We start from the raw sequence: 18989 nt of genomic DNA, 5'->3' as shown, positions 1-18989 counted from the left end.
ACGTTAAGGTACCAACACGGCACAGTACACGTTAAGGTACCAACACGGCATAGTACACGTTAAGGTACCAACACGGCATAGTACACGTTAAGGTACTAACACGGCACAGTACACGTTAAGGTACCAACACGGCATAGTACACGTTAAGGGACCAACACGGCATAGTACACGTTAAGGTAAATCAGGTTGCCCTGCTTGAATTCACAGGTAACGTCTCGGTTTTTGACTTGGAGTTTGCTGTTCCGAAGAGGAAACTGTGAGGCCGCCCCACGTCGCTCACCGCGACGGCACGTGCTTTGCCGACAAGGCGGCTGTGTAGGGAAGCGAGATTTAAGACCCTGGGACGAAGCGTCTGACCTGGGTGATGCCGCCTACTTGGTGCATTGCTGAGTAAGAGTTTAAAGACACTCATCATTCAGGCAATGTCCTTGAGACTGTTTCTGAGATTATGAGGAGAGTGGAACTGTTTGCCAAAAGCTGAAACTCCCTCAGTCACTCCTTCAGGCTATCAGGCTAGGAGGAGGGGGAGGGAGGACTCCGAGGGTAGGAAAGCGCCGGGGTGTTTCCAGTCGATACTTCAGGTGTCCGGGGAAGGCTGCATTGATAAGGTAACGTCAGAGTAGAAACCAGAGGAAACTAAGGGAGCAAACCACATGCTCATCTGGGGAAGAGTTCCACAGAGAGGGAACAGTGAGTGCAAAGGTCCTGAGGCAGACCTGGGCCTGGCCCGGCTCAGGAACAAGGAGGCGTGTGCTGCTCAGTGGCTGAGCACAGGGGAGGACAAAAGATGAGGTGAGATACAGACAAGCAACCTGAAGCTACGGCAGCTACCACACAATTGCTGCTTCTCCCCCAAGTGAGGAGGGCATGACTGGAGAGTTCTGAGCAGAGAAATAAATAAATATGGCTCATAGTCTGAAAGAATCCATCTGACTGCTGTGCCGAAAATACGTCTGTCAGAGGGCAAAGGTGGACACTGGAGTGACCCAGGCAGAGACGCTGAAGGACAGAGCAGGGAGGACATGGGACGCTGGGGAGTGGTCAGATGGGTTTTGAAAGTAAGGCCAGGGCTGAGGGATTCTGAGTGAGAAACTGCAAAGGATGAAGTTGCCTTCAGCCAACATGGGGAGAAACCATGGAAGGAAGGTCCGGAGGGAGGAATGGGGGGTTGTACTTCCGCTTTGAACACGTGCCTCTACCAAGATTTGTTACGGAATAACACCTCAAACGGATGATTATCAAATCTAAGAACAGACGTTATTCTGAAACTCATGTATTTCCAGGCTGCTCTCTAGAAGACAGGAACTATTTACAACGAGAACAGCAAAAACGTACATGTGTTACCTTCGCCACATACCCCACCGATTGTACCTAAGTCACTACTCGCTACATCATTAGGACCTGGTGCCTCAGATCCACGGTGCTCATTACACAGCTAGGTCAACTGGGGCCTTTTGCCTGGAATGATTTAAAACCATCTCGCCGGCTGGCAGCCTGATGCAACAGGAGCAGCGTGAAGTTCACCCCGGGCAGACCTGGGCTTTCCGTACCACCTGCGTGGCCTTCGTGTCTCTGCTGGGTCTTCTAAGCCATCGTCTGCACACTGGCCAGTACACACATTTCTCGGGGTCCATCTACTCGTCCAACCGGGGACCCCGATTCTAATGAGGAAGACGGATCCGACTGGAACAGGCGAGGGGCGAGTGAATGAGTGAAAGCGACTGCAGCATTTCAGATGAGATCTGATGAGGGCTAGACTAAGGCGGTGTCAGCAGGAAATATTTAAGGGATTTCAGGAGGATGGACAGGACTTTGCAGCCCACTGGGCAGAGAGAGTGAGAGGGTTGGGAGGAACGCCCGGGTTTTCAGCTGATGGTGCCCTTTAGGGAACTGAGGTGCAGAGAAAAGAGGAGAAGATTCACGAAAGAGGTGTTCGGCCTGTTTATCCCAAGCAAACTTCTCGCCTGTTTGTTTGTTGGAGGATTTTAAAGCCCCATATTAATCTCTTTCATCCACACAACATTCACTGGATGCAGATAAAGACCTTTCTCTTTAACATAACTACAAGCACATTACACAGCCCACAAAATGAACAATAATCCCTTGGATATTTTCATAGGGAGTATCCTACTGCCTCTTGTTCAGTTTATGATTTTCCTCCTCCAAACCAGGGACCAATTTCTGTCAATAATTCTCCTGGGAGCTGATCTTTCTAAACTTTCAAGTGGTCGTTGATTCATTCTTCTCCCCTCTCCTTCACACTTGTGCGTACAGTTCTAGTGACACACGTATGACCGTTACATACGTGTGGTTACGTGGGAGCCGCTTGTATCAGGTGGAGCTGCACCATGGTGATGACACAGAAAGTGCACCTCTGCCCTCTGCATCCTCAGGCTGCTCTCCCAGACTCAGCCTTCTCCCAACCTCAGCAAAGAAGGACCCCTCAAAATCACCTCTCGTATTGTTTTCTTTCTGTCCTGTTCCTTCCCACTCAATCCAGACCACGTACCATTGCTCCGCTAGATGAATCCCGTCATATCTGAAATGCCCCACCAGGTTTCCTGGACGACCCCTCTAGCTGTGATGGCCTCAGAATGCACCAAACCCTCCCCTGTCTCTCTCCACTCTTCATTCCCTTTAGATCATCTAAAATAGTCAAAAGAATTTTTAAAAAGCAAAACATAAAAATATAACAATGGGTGAACGCAGCAAAGTAGAGATATGACTTCTCGCCATCCAGCTGCATCCAGGTTCTTGGCCGACAGTGTTTTCTCTTCTGTCCCTTTGGTTTCTGGCTGGCCTGGCATTCTTTCTCCATCTTCTTCCAAATCTGAATTTGGTCTCAAACTCTTCCCCAAACGAGAGGGGTGTCTCTAGAGCCTCTCCTGCAGCCTCACCAGCTCTGGTGCCGTCCTGCCCTCACACCACACTGCTAATGCAGATCATGGGTGCCACTCCAACACTTAGGGCTCGGGGAAGCCCCTGGAGGTCCAGTGGTTAGGACTCCACGCTTTCACTGCAGGGGAAAGCAGGTTTGGTCCCTGGTCAGGGAATTGAGATCCCACAAGCCGTGACGCGGGGGAAAAAGAAAAAAAAAAAAAACCCACTTAGGGTCCTCTGGTGGCAACAGATATCCGTTCCAGCTAACTCAGCGAAAGGGCCTTCACTGAAGAGCCACTGGGAACTCATGGAATTGACTGCAGGCCAGAGAAAGGGACTTAGGAAACTGTCAGAAACCAAGGCAGCTTGAGAGACCAGCAAAGACGAGCCACAACAGTCCCAGAGCAAAATGACAACGTCCCCGCTAATCCAACTCTCCTCCCTAACCCACTTCTCTCTCCTTGGCGTCTCTCCACACCCACCAGCTGGACATCCAGGCTGACTCTTATTTATGGCGACTTTTGACTTCCTTGTTTACGGGTCCAGGCTTGTTTCTAGAACAAGCTCACGTGTGGCTCTAATCAGAACAGGTTTTCAAGATACCTTAAAAGTACAAAAAGCATACACCCAAGGGTTATGTCCTCCAAGCTCCTCAGACTACCGCAATGGTTCTCAAATTTCAGTGTGCCAAGAACTGCCTCAGAAGCTCGCTGAAAATGTAGTCTGCCAAGTCCCATTCCCAGAACTTCTGACTCAGCAGCTCTGAGGCAGAGCTCAGTAATCTAATAAGCACTGCCAGGTGGCTCCAATGCAGATGGGCTGCAGAGCGTACTTGAGAGACTGGCCCATCAGTGGTTTCCAAACCTCACGGGCTGGTTACAGATTTCTAAACTGTGCTCCTGCAAGTACAGACTCACACAGGCAAGAGTAGAACAGGGGAACCTGCACTCAACGGATGGGCCCCAGGACCATCTAGATGAATGTATTAGGTTAAGCCACATGAATATGCCATTTTTGTATGTTGAAAATGTCAAGATATTTGAGAAAATGGAATGTCAGGAATTTTACGTGATTCAGCCTGGTATAAGGCAGTAATCAGCTGAGTAGCCGTTTTAAATAAGTATGGATCCGATGTCAGGACACAAACTTGATTAGAAAACCACGTGCAAGGTAACACCCCGTCCATTCAACTTAACAACAGGAACCGTGCAGCCCTGAGCTCACTTCCAACCCTCTGCTCCTCCACAAGCCACACGAGCTAACTATTCGCCCACCTCTTTGGAAGCCCTGCCAGCTCCCACCTCTGCCCCAGCCTCCCCTCCGCCCTTCACTGCCCTTGGACCTCCTTCCCATCCTTGACAGGAGCTCAAGCCTATCTTTGGAAATCACCTCCTTTCCTTTTTTTTTTTTTTTAATTTATTTATTTATTTTTGGCTGTGTTGAGTCTTTCATTTCTGTGCAAGGGCTTTCTCTAGTTGCGGCAAGCGGGGGCCACACTTCATCGCGGTGCGCGGGCCTCTCACTATCGCGGCCTCTCGTTGCGGAGCACAGGCTCCAGACGCGCTGGCTCAGTAGTTGTGGCTCATGGGCCCAGCCGCTCTGTGGCATTTGGGATCCTCCCAGACCAGGGCTCGAGTCCGTGTCCCCTGCATTGGCAGGCAGATTCTCAACCACTGCACCACCAGGGAAGCCCCCCTTTCCTTTTTTAACCCCCATCACCTTGCCTTTTCATGAACTCCAGTCCACACCGCTCTGCCTCTCTCACCTGACACTGAACTATAAACATCCTGGCAACCCTGCTTAACTCTCTGACAATGCTGGTTTTGCCTTCCCACCTAGATGATCAGTGTTTTGAGAAATGCTTTTTTGCATTCTCTGGAAGACTTAGCAAAGCTACCTCATATCTAATGATTATTGATCTCAAACCTTTCCTGGAGGCAAATGCATCCAACATGAGTTCACTCTAGTCAGTAACTGTTAATAAGAAGTTTCTGTCCTGACATCTGGATCCTTACCTAGTTAAAACTGCTACTCAACTGATTATTGCCTTATGCTAGGCTGAATCACATAAAATTTCTGACATTCCATTTTTTCAAATATTTTGACATTTTCAACATACAAAAATGGCATCTTCATGTGGCTTAACCTAACACATCCAACTCATTGCTGCAAACACAATGCCAGCCCAGCTGCACACGCTGAAAAAGCAAAACTGGGCAGACATGTGTGGTCGTGAAGCCCTATGGAGAAAAGTAGCACAGATCTGAGCTGGTTCTAACATCAACAAAAGTAAACTTCCCGTTCTCACCCTGAAATTTCTTTTGGATTCCATTCGTATCGTAATTGTTTTAACTAATCTTGTAGAATGTCTGTACTCAGTCTAGGAAGGCAGGAAAAAGAATGCTTCTGGAACCACCTACTAAAGGGAAGAGCTTCAAAAAGGGGGACGGGGGCTTCCCTGGTGGCGCAGTGGTTGAGAGTCCGCCTGCCGAGGCGCGGAACGCAGGTTCGTGCCCTGGTCCTGGAAGATCCCACATGCCGCAGAGCGGCTGGGCCCGTGAGCCATGGCCGCTGGGCCTGCGCGTCCGGAGCCTGTGCTCCGCAACGGGCGAGGCCACAACAGTGAGAGGCCCGCGTACCGCAAAAAAATAAAAGGGGGGGGAGGGGGGTGGGGAGTGCAGGGTGTTCAGCTTCCGATACAGGCAGTGAAGAAGGGGTAACCGTCAAAACAGCAACAACGTGGCCTGTGAAGTGGTCCCAGCTTTTAACTCCCCATTAAATATATAAAACGTACAATACATGTTCTTACCCTCACCTCTACTCTGGCTTTCAGCAGATTAAGAAAAGGGGCTGAATAAGGAATTGAGTCGTTTCGATTTCCTAAAATACATGACAAAGAGCAAGACTTTATTCTCTTAGTTTTACCCCCAAGAAAACAATGTGGGCCAGACCCTGTGGGCTTCACATGAATGTCTGATGAGTGACAACTTACAACACACTTTGGTGACCAGGCTTCCCACATTACACAGGTATTTATTTCGGAGGCTGCATGAGTAATCTCCGGTGGTGACCCACACACAGGTCCTGTGATGGGATGAGACTGTGGACCAGAAGGTTTACAACGTGGTGAAGTCAGTATCACGAGAGCTGACCCGGTGAAACTAAGAATCACGCTGCAGTCTGACCGCCTGGCTCAAAGGCAGCGCGGCTGTTTGTGAGCTGTGCAATCTTGGGCAAACTCACTCGTTCCTTCTACAAATATCTATGGAAGCGTCAACTAGTCCCAGGTGCTGGTCTAGGGACCAGGGATTAAATGGAGAATACAGTAGTCATGCTGCTGACGGGCATGCTCTGAGTCTGCGTTTCTTCATATGGAAAATGGGGGCATGAGAGTACCCACCGCGTGAGATTGCTGGAAGGAATCAGACAGAGTAACTGTGCAGAGCCCTGAGAACACCCTTGGCCACGCTGAAGAGCTCAATAAATGTCAGATGTGCCCACTGCCTCCACCACCACCATCATCATGGTGTTAAAATAAACTCAACGTTGCCACCAAAACCAACCTAAGATCAAAATAAGGCTCCAGACCTAGCCTCTGCTTTACACAAAAGTTATTTAAGAAATCAGTAAGAAAATGGAACACTATGAAGACTATTAGAGAAAGATGGAAACAGTTCTCACAGAACGTCAAGTAAAGAAATATTTTTAAAAGGTTCATAACAGCAGCAGCAAACACTGTACACAGTACCTACTACACAGCAGGCATTGTTTTAAGCTCTTCATATTTATACATAAATAAGTTAATATTCCCCAAACCCTGTAAGGTATGTGATATTATCCTCATTTTACAAGAGATGAAAAGTGAGGCACAGAGATTTTATGTAATTTGCCCAAAGCCAAACAGCCAGTAAGTTTCAGAGCCAGGATTCAAGCACAGGCTGCTGGCTCTAGGGTCTGTTTTCCTACGTACCCGTCTGCTACAGCCTCGTGGGGGCAGTGTTCTGTATAGCAGCTGGATGGGTAGTTGGATGGGTACCATGGCAACAGAAGAGGGAAGGAGACAGGTGTTCCCTTCCCTGGACTGTGCAGCTACTCACTTTGGTAGGATGAGGACCATGCTTCAGGAAGAGTAGATGAGCATGAATTCCACCCCTGGGTGTATAACCAAGAGAACTGAAAACTGATGTCCACACAGAAACTCGTACACGAATGTTCACAGCAGCTTTATTCACAATCACCACAAAGTGGAAACAATTCTGATGCCCATTACTGATGGACGAATGAATGAAATGTGGTCCGTCCGTACATCGAAATATTATTTGGCAAAAAAAAGGAATGAAGGGCATGCCACAACATGGGTGAACCTTCAAATCATCATGCTAAGTGAAAGACGCTAGTCACAAAAAGCCACATGTTGTATTTATATGAAATACCCAGAAAAGGCAAACCCATAAACAAGTAGTAGACTAGTGGTGGCCAAGGGGAGTGACTGCTAGCAGGTGCAAGGGTTTCTTCTGGGGGAGATGAAATGTTGTGGAACTAGACAGTGGCTGATGGCTGGACAATCTTATGAATATACTAAAAACCAGTGAACTGTACACTTTAAAAACTGTATACATTACGGTACATGAATTGTATTTTTAAAAAAAGAATATAAGAGCAACTGTGCTCCCCTGTGAAAATCTCCAGAAGGAAAATACTTACTTTTTCTGTCCACTACGGCAAATACAATCAAGTCACCACTACACTTGGCTCTAAAGTGCTTCTCTATATCGTTTTTTAAAATCCCAATATGTAACTTTGGCACACCAATAAAAAAATACCTGAGAATCTCTAAAAACATAAAACTTTATAAGTATTATTTCATTCACAGTAATACATTAAGTTTTGATAAATGACCCAATAAAATTAAATCCAACGAGAAAGAAAAACTAAGTAACTTTATTAATATGACTTCAAAGTTAGCATTCACTGTACATTTCATTTCCTACTTCCCTTCCTTTGTACCTTCCTGTGGTGCCACATACAGCACCAGAGCGAAGAGCCATCCTGCCTGGGCTGGAATCTGGCCTCTGCCACATACTAGCTGTGTGACCCAGAGCAAAGTTAGCAGCTCTGTGCCTCGGCTTCCTCTTTTTTTAAAACAGGGGTGGCAGGAAGCATACTTACCTCAAAAGGTTGCTGTGGATTAAACACAAATGCGTATTTGTAAAGCACTTACAACAGTGCCTGGGACACAAAACGCTTTGTAAGTGTTATATATCACGAGTGACGTAATGGGACAGAGCTCCACCAGCAACAGGACTGGACACAGATGAGAAGTCATAAAGAGAGGCCTGGGGGAGTAAATACAAAACTCCTGACAGCAATCACTTCTCAGAATGTGTGAGATGTCAGAGATGTACAAGTCCCCTCAGAAACATGAGCTAGATAAGCCCATCAAGGTTATTTACAAGGCACTGAAACATCACACCCATAAGGAGGAACCGCATATAATAACCAAAGGTGTCGCATGCAAAGTGTGTGTATATATGTATATGCAAACACTCAAAAATCTAGCTATTCACAGAGGAAACCACTAGGTAATGCTAAAAATGATTTTAAATCGGGGGTGGGGGGGGGACAAACAAACAAAAAAATCCCCTTGGCTACCAGACAGACACTGTACGCCTAGCACAGAGCGCTTCCTCTACCATCCATCTAACTGGATTTCTGTCTAAAAACCAATAAACAAGTAAAACTAACTGGAACTGACTCCAATACCATAAGCTGCTTCTCGGGTTACTTTCCTGGAAATGGGATGTGGCACTTGAACGGAAAGAAGAACAAATTCATTTTTTAAATAGCTCTTCAGAGGCAGCCTCACATCACTGCCGCCATTTACCATACGAAATTTAACGTACGGAATGATCTACAAGAGCTACTGAATTTTTCTCATTTGTCCCGAGGCAAACAGAACAAACAGAAATTTTGTTCTGGAGAAACATCATGCAGAAACTGCTCTTTAAAAATTAACTTCGCGACGTCAATTCTGACTATCAGAATTGACAGTCAATTCTGACAAAGAAAGGGTGAAGCAGCCCGTTCCTCCACCAGTTAAGGAAGTTACTATGGCCCCGACGTAAAGCAAGGACAGTTCTGATTTGCAAAGTGCTACTGAATGCTGGCAAAGCAGCAAATCTCCAAAGCAACCCTAGAGATTTGTCCCTATAAACACTTAGCTGACAATCTTATGAAGTAACTCACGTTAAAAATTTACTGAAAGTAAAATCTAAGCCCAAAGAATTCATTTATAAAAGATTGCTCAATGTCTTTAAATAAGTCTTTTCAGGTAACTGAAACCTAGGCAGTGCAAGGAAAATCTTGAGCCGTAATTACCTAGATCCTCGCCGTGCATGGACCAGTAGCACCAGGGAACAGGTCAGAAAGGCAGAATCCCAGGTCCTCCCAGACCCACTGTATCTAAACTTGCTTTTTTTTTTTAAGGTTGCATTTTAACACGATCCCTGTGCTCTGCATGAATGCTGAAGTTTGAGATGCACTGGTCTAGATGCTCTCTCTCTGGTTACATCCAGACAAGGAACGCAGTGATGCAATTAAATATTTTGCTTTTCAACAAGTACCGGCTTTTGGGGGGGGGGGGTCAGGTACCCCAACTCTTAAAATTAAAAGGAAAAAAAAATGGTGCGTGGGGGCCACACACAACCCTTCGCTATCAAGACATTCTCAGAAAGGCTCAGAAACAACCCAAAGGGGATGTGTGAAATGCTTCCCACAAGCCCAAGCTCATGGGGAGTGAACAAAGACACGCTGGTACCTGCAAAGCGCAGAGGTGCATCTTTGTCCAGGGCGATCAGTGGCGGGTCGAGGAGCACGGTGCTGTCACTCTCCGTAACTAAGCCGTGATACGTGGGCTCCAGCCACGGCTTGTGCTTGTTGACTGTGTTCAAAAACAGAAAAAGCAGAAAGGACACAGGCCAGGTTAGAATTATTATTTTCAACTCGACTGCTTTTGAAGACACACATCCATTATTAAAACAATATAACTCTCATGAGTTCGGAAGGCCACGCTGCTATTTTTTGTGGCCAAGTTTGGTATCAACGCCCAAATGGGATGAAGTTCTAAAGTGATGTAGAAATTATCTGAGGCCATGAAGCAACCAAAAATAAGAAATAAATTGCTCTAGAAATTGAAAGAAAGAAAAAAGACTGATGGTTATGGACGGTATCATATCTTACTATCTCTGTTTTCTGCCTCTCTTAGAAAAGTTACAAATAAAATATGTTGTTTCTTGGATTAAGAGATACAAACTAAGCAAGGTCCTACTGCATAGCACACGGAACTATATTCAGTATCTTCTAATAAACTATAATGGAAAAGAATCTGAGAAAGAATAATATATTTGGTTGGACAAAAAGTTTGTATGGATTTTTCTGTAAGATGTTATGGAAAACCCCGAATGAACTTCTTGGCCAACCTAATATATAAAGAATATATATATAAAAGAATATATATATACACATTTTATATATATATATAAAAAGACAGAATCACTTTGCTGTATACCAGAAACTAACACATTGTAAATCAACCATACTTCAAAAAAAAATCTTTTTAAAGACATACAAACTACTACGTATAAAATAGATACGCAACAAGAATATATTGTACGGCACAGAGAAATATAGCCTTTATTAGGTAAAACTTTATTTATTTTTTATGTTTTTAAGTTTATTTATTTATTTTTGGCTGCTTTGGGGTCTTCGTTGCTGTGTGCAGGCTCTCTCTAGTTGTGGCAAGCAGGGGCTATTCTTCGTTGCAGTGCATAGGCTTCTCACTGCGGTGGCTTCTCATGGTGGAGCACGGGCTCAGCAGTTGTGGCTCGCGGGCTCTAGAGCACAGGCTCAGCAGTTGCGGCACACGAGCTTAGTTGCTCCGCAGCATGTGGGATCTTCCCCGACCAGGGCTCAAACCCGTGTCCCCTGCATTGGCAGACGGATTCTTAACTACTGCACCATCAGGGAAGTCCCTAGGAGTGTAATCTTTAAAGGAGTGTAATCTAAAAAATACTGAACCACTATGTTGTACACCTGAAACTAATATTGTAAATCAACTATATTTCAATTTAAAAATGTTATTTCTTTATAACAATAATAATACATTATTTATTTAAAATTAGCATTACAAACAAAAACATAAAAGAGGTGAAACAAGACTTATGAATATAAAATTACAAATATGAGGTATTAAAAGAAAATGAGGGCTTCCCTGGTGGCGCAGTGGTTGAGAGTCCGCCTGACGATGCAGGGGACACGGGTTCATGCCCCGGTCTGGGAAGATCCCACATGCTGCGGAGCGGCTGGACCCATGAGCCATGGCCGCTGAGCCTGCGCGTCCGGAGCCTCTGCTCCGCAACGGGAGAGGCCACAACAGTGAGAGGCCCGCGTACCGTAAAAAAAAAAAAAAGAAAAAAAGAAAATGCAAAATTTCTGAAAAACTTGACTGAAAACGCAGTGTTCAAGAAAAAACCCCTTTCGGGATTTCCCTGGTGGCACAGTGGTTAAGAATCCACGTGCCAATGCAGGAAACACCGGTTCGAGCCCTGCTCCGGGAAGATCCCGGAGCATGCTGCGGAGCAACTAAGCCCGCGCGCCACAACTACTGAGCCTGCGCTCCAGAGCCCGCGAGCCACAACTACCGAGCCCGCGTGCTACAACTACTGAAGCCCCCGCGCCTAAAGCCCGTGCTCCGCAACAAGAGAAGCCACCGCAATGAGAAGCCCGTGCACCGCAACGAAGAGTAGCCCCCGCTCGCCACAACTAGAGAAAGCCCGCGCGCAGCAACGAAGACCCAGCGCAGCCAAAAAAAAAAAAAAAAAAAAACAACAACCCCTTTGGGATTGGGCCAGCCTGCACTCAGAGTCCAGCTCTCCTCTGTTATTTGCTGCGTGACCTGGAGCATATAACTGACCTCTCCTGATCTCAATTTCCTCTTTTATGAACCAGGGACACCCCACAACCCACAGGGCTGGGGTAGATAATTGGAGAAGTGTTTTTCCTACTCAATTAGGCACTAGCACTGTTACTTTTGTTTTTAAGGTAGGAACATCTGCTCTGGCAGTCTGCTTACCTGAGAAAATGAATTCGTAGTTTCTGTCCATTTCGTTCTGCCCCGGGCTTTGCCCCCAGTGGGGGTCTGTGCTGCGACTTTCCCTGGTTGTGGCCACCAAGCCCCTCCCCGGGTTCCTATCTCCACCAGCTTGTTTTGGGCTCATCTCACAGTTGGAACCTTTCCATTTTCCTTTTACTGTCACCTTCTGAATGTTCACATTATAACCTCAGGCTATGTAGTTAACCACGGGAAGGACTCCTGAAGCTGATCTGATTAAAAGGGATGTTATGAAACTTTATTTCCACATAGTTGGTGCCTATTTCTTGAATTAACTACCCAGATTCTCTTCCGTAAGTTTAAATCAACCCAGAAGTAACTGAAAATAAATTTAAATGTTTAACCATCTTTAATACAATGTGACCACGATGTGATACTACTTTTTTTTGCTGTTACGTGATGATGGGAGAAGGTGAGGGTCAGAAGCACCTGAGCCTCACCTGCACTTAACTCCCTCGTGACCTATTGGAGGAGCAGTGCGCTCACATGTGAAATCCCGAACGGGCAGACGTGTGTAGGCCTATGTCTGCAAGGCGGAAAAAAAAGCTACCATCTCTCTGCTTAATGACGCATCCACCAGACATTTTACACACGCTGCACCCAAGCCAAGAGCAAATCCTTCCGCCTTCATTTTCAAAGTAAACCCAGACCCACGGGGAGTGGGTTAAAGGGTAGAGAGTTTCGGTTTTGCAAGACGAAAAGAGTTCCAGGAGTTGGTTGCACAACAGTATGAAAGAACAAACTCAAAACTACTGACTTGCACACTTAAAAATGGTTACAGGGCCTCCCTGGTGGTGCAGTGGTTGAGGGTCCGCCTGCCGATGCAGGGGACACGGGTTCGTGCACCGGTCCGGGAGGATCCCACATGCCGCAGAGCGGCTGGGCCCGTGAGCCATGGTCGCTGAGCCTGCGCGTCCGGAGCCTGTGCTCTGCAATGGGAGAGGCCACGGCAGTGAGACGCCCGCGTGCCACAAAAAAAAAAAAAAATGGTTACAATGGGAAATCTTATGTTACGGGTATTTTTCCACATTCTTTAAAAATCCACACCCACAAAATAAACCCAGACGCAGCCATTTCTCATCCTCTCTGCTGCCCACTTAGATCTACTACAAAAGCCAAGTAACCGCTTCATCCTTGCCTCCTGCACTGACTCTTCCTTCCCACGGTGGCTGGGGGACCGCTTCTCACACAGGCCTGTGCTCTCAGAACCTGTCTACACCAAAGGTACTGAGGACCCCAAACAGCTTTGGCTTAGGTGGGGCCCATCTATCTATCAGTATTTACTGTGCTGGAAGTTAAAACTAAGAAAAATGTTAGTATTTACTAAGTCATTAAAAAAAAAACCCACTGTAAGTTATCATAATATTTTAATGAAAATAACTGTATTTTTTAAAACAGAGTTTACTAAGAAGACTGGCAATGTTTTACACTTTTGCAAACCCTTTCACCTTCTGGCTTAGTAGAAGACAGCTGGGTTCTCACCGCCACTCCTGCAGCCAATATGCTGCTTATGACACATGCAGCCTCTAGAGAACTCCACTGCACACTCATGAGAAAATGAGGAAAAGGCAAGTCATATCTTAATATAATTAAAATAGCTTTGAGGGCTCCCCTGGTGGTGCAGTGGTTGGGAGTCTGCCTGCCGATGCAGGGGACACGGGTTCGTGCCCCGGTCCGGGAAGATCCCACATGCCGCGGAGCGGCTGGGCCCGTGAGCCGTGGCCGCTGAGCCTGCGCGTCCGGAGCCTGTGCTCCGCGGCGGGAGAGGCCACAACAGTGAGAGGCCCGCGTACCGCAAAAAAATAATAATAATAAAATAAAATAGCTTTGACCTCTCAAATGCCCTGACAAGGTCCCTCGCTTCAGGCCTCTTCAAATGTTTCCTCCTCCAGTTATAACTGCATCTGCTGCTCTGCCCCCTAGCCCCCCACTTCCTTCTTCTTTTCTCTGCTACTCCTCCCGACCACAGGCAGTCAGCCTGGGACGTGGGGCAGATTACCTGGCTTCCCTTGGCCTCAGTTTCCTCACCCGTAAACTGGGGACAGCAACAGTACCCACCTGGTAGGTTCCTGTGTGATCAAACCAGTCATGTGTAAAATGCTCAGGACAGTGTCGGGTGCTCAGTAGATGCCACAAAGGGGTTGTGTTGTTACTTCTCCTGCACACAGACCGGTACAAAACCAGAGATTCCAGGAGGGTGTGACCTTTGTTCTCTGCTAATTCCCAGTACCTCGGGCCACAATAGCATCTCACTCCTCAGGAACTAGCTGGTAAGTGAGTATATAAGGAACCCCATGTAGAGTACAGATAAAATCAGTGCCCTGGTTTATAAATTCTCTCACAGAGAAGAAAGTTTTGGTGCTGAGGATTTAAAAAAAAAAAAAAAAAAAGGTACGATTTGGTGTTTCAGACATTGGGAAGATGTTTTTTTATTTTTTGTTTCTGGAAGGTGGATGTTCTAAGCAAAGGAGACAAGAATCCGAGGCATCGCATACATCAAAATACCGAGGGGTCTGCCTGGAAAGTAAGCTGAGCCCAAATCCAGGTCACAAGGGCCAAAAGTTTATAGTGCCTCTGGAAAACATCTCCCCTCACAAGAGCTGCTCCCGGGACAAGAGGTTTGGTGGAGAGAGTTCAGCTGGTTGTGGTACACCTGCCCTTCTCCTTCTGAAATACCGCCCAGGACAGTGGTAAGTTAACTGGCACAGTGCTCTGCACGGGCCGCACAGCTGGCTGCAGCCTTTGAGCTGAGAGGGCTCCAGTGAGCACAGAAAAGAGCCTCGCTTTGCAATCAGGTTGAATGTTTTCCCTAACTGCTGAAAGTTCCGTCCTCTCCAGGCCTTGTTAAACTATCCTACGAGAAAGGCTGGAACACTGCCTGGAGTTACAGACCTAATACAGATAAACAGGCCATTTTAAAGAAAGTACTCCAAAAGTAAAGGAGCTGTTACAGTGGAGGATTCCTGGACTGAATGTCAATATTATGACATAGTATGAGCGTGTTTCGTGTTTGGTAATTGCAATCATTGTTGATTCTGTAGTGGTCATCCATTTACAATGCTTGGCGTCAGTTTATTTATCTCTTGTAAAAATAAAATGCAGTGTGTGTGTGAGTGGTGAAAAAAAAAAAGACCATCAAAGAAAACTCCAAAACCTCCGCTGTTTGTCACTAATTTTGAAACAGAGAGGCTATTAGTTCAATTCACTATTGATAATGTACTATTAACAGCAATATTCAATTCCAATTTATTTTCACGTTTAAGATTTTATTAATAAAATTATAAGCACATCAAATAAAACTGAAGAAGACTATTCCAATATGTGAGTCCATAAAACCCCTGAGACTTAAACTAAGTGGATTTATTTAGCCTAGTAGGAAAGTAAAAATATTAGGCAAAGCGAATTGCAGAAAACCTGTGATGCATTTCTGCCTACCCTAATGGAAAGGCCTGCAGCTGAAAATGGCTAATGGTTGAAGGGGAATAATAATTGAATAGCTGGTCCCCGTTCTTTTATTTTTCCCCACTATTCTAATTTTATAACTCAAAATTTCTAAATTGCTCCTGGAGCTGACAGTAGAATGAAGAGATTTGGCCAGTTCCATTGACTGAGCTTTTAAATATTTAATAAATGATATTTTTAATATTTCATCACATTCAATTGGCATTATAAAACATTTATGGAAACAAATGACTGACGTTCCTGTAATCATCCAAAAAAAGTCATAAAGAAAGACATGAGACTACAGGCCATAAGTCTAGGAGCAGGTCACCCATGTTCAGAGTCTTTACCCAATTCATTTCATTACATTCTAGATCATAAAAAAGCCAACTAAGTTTTGAATGGCATAGCAATAACCAAAATCACAGAATAGCAAGGCTAAACCATATGATCATCTCAGTAGATGCAGACAAAGCTTTTGATAAAATTCAACACCCATTTATGATAAAAACTCTCCAGAGGGCTTCCCTGGTGGTGCAGTGGTTAAGAATCCGCCTGCCAATGCACGGGACACGGGTTCAAGCCCTGGTCCGGGAAGATCCCATATGCCGCGGAGCAACGAAGCCCGTGTGCCACAACTACTGAGCCTGCGCTCTAGAGCCTGTGAGCCACAACTACTGATCCTGCGTGCCACAACTACTGAAGCCCGCACGCCTAGAGCCCATGCTCCGCAACAAAAGAAGCCACCACAATGAAGCCTGTGCACCACAACAAAGAGCAGCCCCCACTCGCCACAACTAGAGAAAGCCCACGCACAGCAGTGAAGACCCAACACAGCCAAAAATAAATAAAAATAAATTTAAAAAAAACCACCTCTCCAGAAAGTGGGCACAGAGGGAACCTACCGCCACATAATAAAGGCCATATATGACAAACCCACAGCAAACATCATGCTCAATGGTGAAAAACTGAAAGCATTTCCACTAAGATCAGGAACAAGACAAGGATGTCCACTCTCGCCACTCTTATTGTATTGGAAGTCCTAGCCACGGCAATCAGAGAAGAAAAAGAAATAGAAGGAATCCAAATTGGAAAAGAAGTAACACTGTCACTGTTTGCAGATGACATGATACTATACGTAGAAAATCCTGAAGACGCTACCAGAAAACTACTAGAGCTCATCAATGAATTTGGTAAAGTTGCTGGATACAAAATTAATACACAGAAATCTGTTGCATTTCTATACACTAACAACAAAAGAACAGAAAGAGAAATTAGGGAAACACTCCCATCTACCATTGCATCAAAAAGAATAAAATACCTAGGAATAAACCTACCTAAGGAGGCAAAAGACCTGTACTCAGAAAACTAAAAGACACTGATGAAAGAAATTGAAGATGACACAAACAAGATGGAGAGACATACCATGTTCTCGGATTGGAGGATTCAATATTGACAAAATGACTCTACTATCCAAGGCAGTCTACAGATTCAATGCATCCCTATCAAAGTAACAAGGCTAGCAATCAACCCTATAAATGTAGGCTATACCTGGGGAACACACCTATCATTTTAGGACACGGCTAGTTTCGGTGGCTGTGGTAGACTTTAATCATTAGAAACGGCCACCAATTTAAAAATCAAAATGAAAAGAATGTAAGAGTCAATTTCAGGATTAACTTGAAATATAAAACTTTCATCTCCCTAAGTACATCCCAACTCTCTGGACTAAAGAGAGGATGGCCCCTTACCCAGGACACACAAATCACAGACTCAGGCAAGGTGGTTCCAAAGCCTGTGTGCAGTGGCCTTGACATCAATCCAGTTTGCCCCTCCGCATTCCAGAACACTTAGCTTGGTCATATCGGGCCAATATTGATATCATAAAAAATAATGACAGGTGACTTAGTTTTAAGGGATTATAGGCATTTTGCTGGTATATCTTAGATGCTGTTCCATGTTTTGTTTGCAGATTCAGTGTTTAACCTCAATCTGCAATTAAGGAACACTGACACTAGGTGGCGACAGGTGCCTCCGATTCCATGCTGCAAATCACCGGGTTTCGATTAAAAATCTAGCTCTTTACTTACCAAAGGAGCAGAATGTAATCTGAGTCAGCAGGCCCTTCGTTAAAGATGATATGTATAGAAAAGTGTCTTAAATTATGTGCGTATAAAATCTCCAGCCGATTTTTTTCTCGAAAACTATAATAAAATATTCACAGGGCCCAAAGCAAAATATAAAAAGGCATACATTCTCTGGGACTCTCTCAGTACTGTCCCGGTTGAATACTCTTATTTAGAGCTGACCATCCCTGATTCTTCAAAGCAGCTTAACATCAAAGGTCCTTTCAGCTTCACATCACCACTGACTTGGAGCTTGTTCCAAGAGATCTTCCCTGAACACCTGCTATGCGTAAGCACACGGCAAGGTGCTGGGCTCTCGGGGAATCGTGGCACAATCTCTGGAGAACACAAACATGTCAAAGACCATCTACATTCTAAATGATGTGGCTACAACTAAGGGGTTATGAGGTGTGCCAGGAACTTCATCCATCAGCAGGGACCAAGATGACCAAGGAGCCACCATCCCAAATGTGGCCACGCCCCTTGCCAGAGGGAAAGAGAGAGCTCTGGAGGGTCTCCGGGTGGGAGCCGAACCTTCCACCCAAAAGGGACACAAGTCACTTTTGCTCCTAATTCATGGCCAGTACTAGTCACACAGCCTCACCCAAATTCCCCAGGGTGGGGGAGTGCCATTCTACGTGTCTGGAAAGAGAGCTGGAAATATCTGAGGTCAACTCTAGGGACTGCCAGAAGCACAAGTGGAGACAGCCCCAGGGACACCCCTAAACGGGTAAGCGAGGTTTCTCAGCTGCGAGGGAGTATTTTAAACAGAATACGAATACATGTAAGTGTTTCTTAAAAAGCTAAAAAGAGAGTTGCCGTATGATCCGGCAATCCCACTCCTGGGCATATATCCGGAGAAAACTCTAATTCGAAAAGATACAGGCATATCAATGTTCACAGGGCCACTATTTACAACAGCCAAGACATGGAAGCAACCTAAATGTCCATGGATATGTGAATGGATAAAGAAGATGTGGTGTATATATACAATGGAATATTACTCAGCCATAAAAAAGAATGAAATCATGCCATTTGCAGCAACATAGATGAACCTAGAGATTATCATATTAAGTGAAGTAAGTCAGACAAAGACAAGTATCATATGCTATCGCTTATATGTGGAATCTTAAAAAATTATACAAATGAACTTATTTATAAAACAGAAATAGATTCACAGACATAGAAAACAAACTTATGGTTACACCAAAGGGGAAAGAGGGGAGGGATAAATCAGGAGCTTGGGATTAACAGATACACACTACTATATATAAAACAGATAAACAAAAAGGGCCTACTATATAGCACAGGGAACTATATTCAATATCTTGTAATAACTTATAATGGAAAAGAATCTGAAAAAGAACATATAT

General features: G+C 45.2%; 1 protein-coding gene across 5 annotated transcripts in view; it reads right to left on the bottom strand.

Annotated features, from left to right (window-relative positions):
• LOC115864970 (beta-catenin-interacting protein 1) overlaps nucleotides 1–18989 on the bottom strand; it is a 152403-nt gene that overhangs the window by 29544 nt on the left and 103870 nt on the right. For 4 of the 5 annotated variants that reach the window (XM_060283357.1, XM_060283366.1, XM_030879229.2 and 1 more), the window contains one exon: nucleotides 9698–9820. In XM_060283357.1, the coding sequence (XP_060139340.1) occupies nucleotides 9698–9820 (123 nt within the window). Of the gene's footprint in view, nucleotides 1–9697; nucleotides 9821–12010; nucleotides 12057–18989 lie in introns of those variants that run through there. The other variant, XM_030879217.2, reaches the window with a different exon arrangement.

This window comes from Globicephala melas, chromosome 1 (assembly GCF_963455315.2).
Source record: "Globicephala melas chromosome 1, mGloMel1.2, whole genome shotgun sequence".
NCBI classification, from domain to species: Eukaryota; Metazoa; Chordata; class Mammalia; order Artiodactyla; family Delphinidae; genus Globicephala; species Globicephala melas.
Note: the sequence above shows the minus strand (reverse complement) of the source record. Positions and strands in the feature narration are given on the sequence as shown.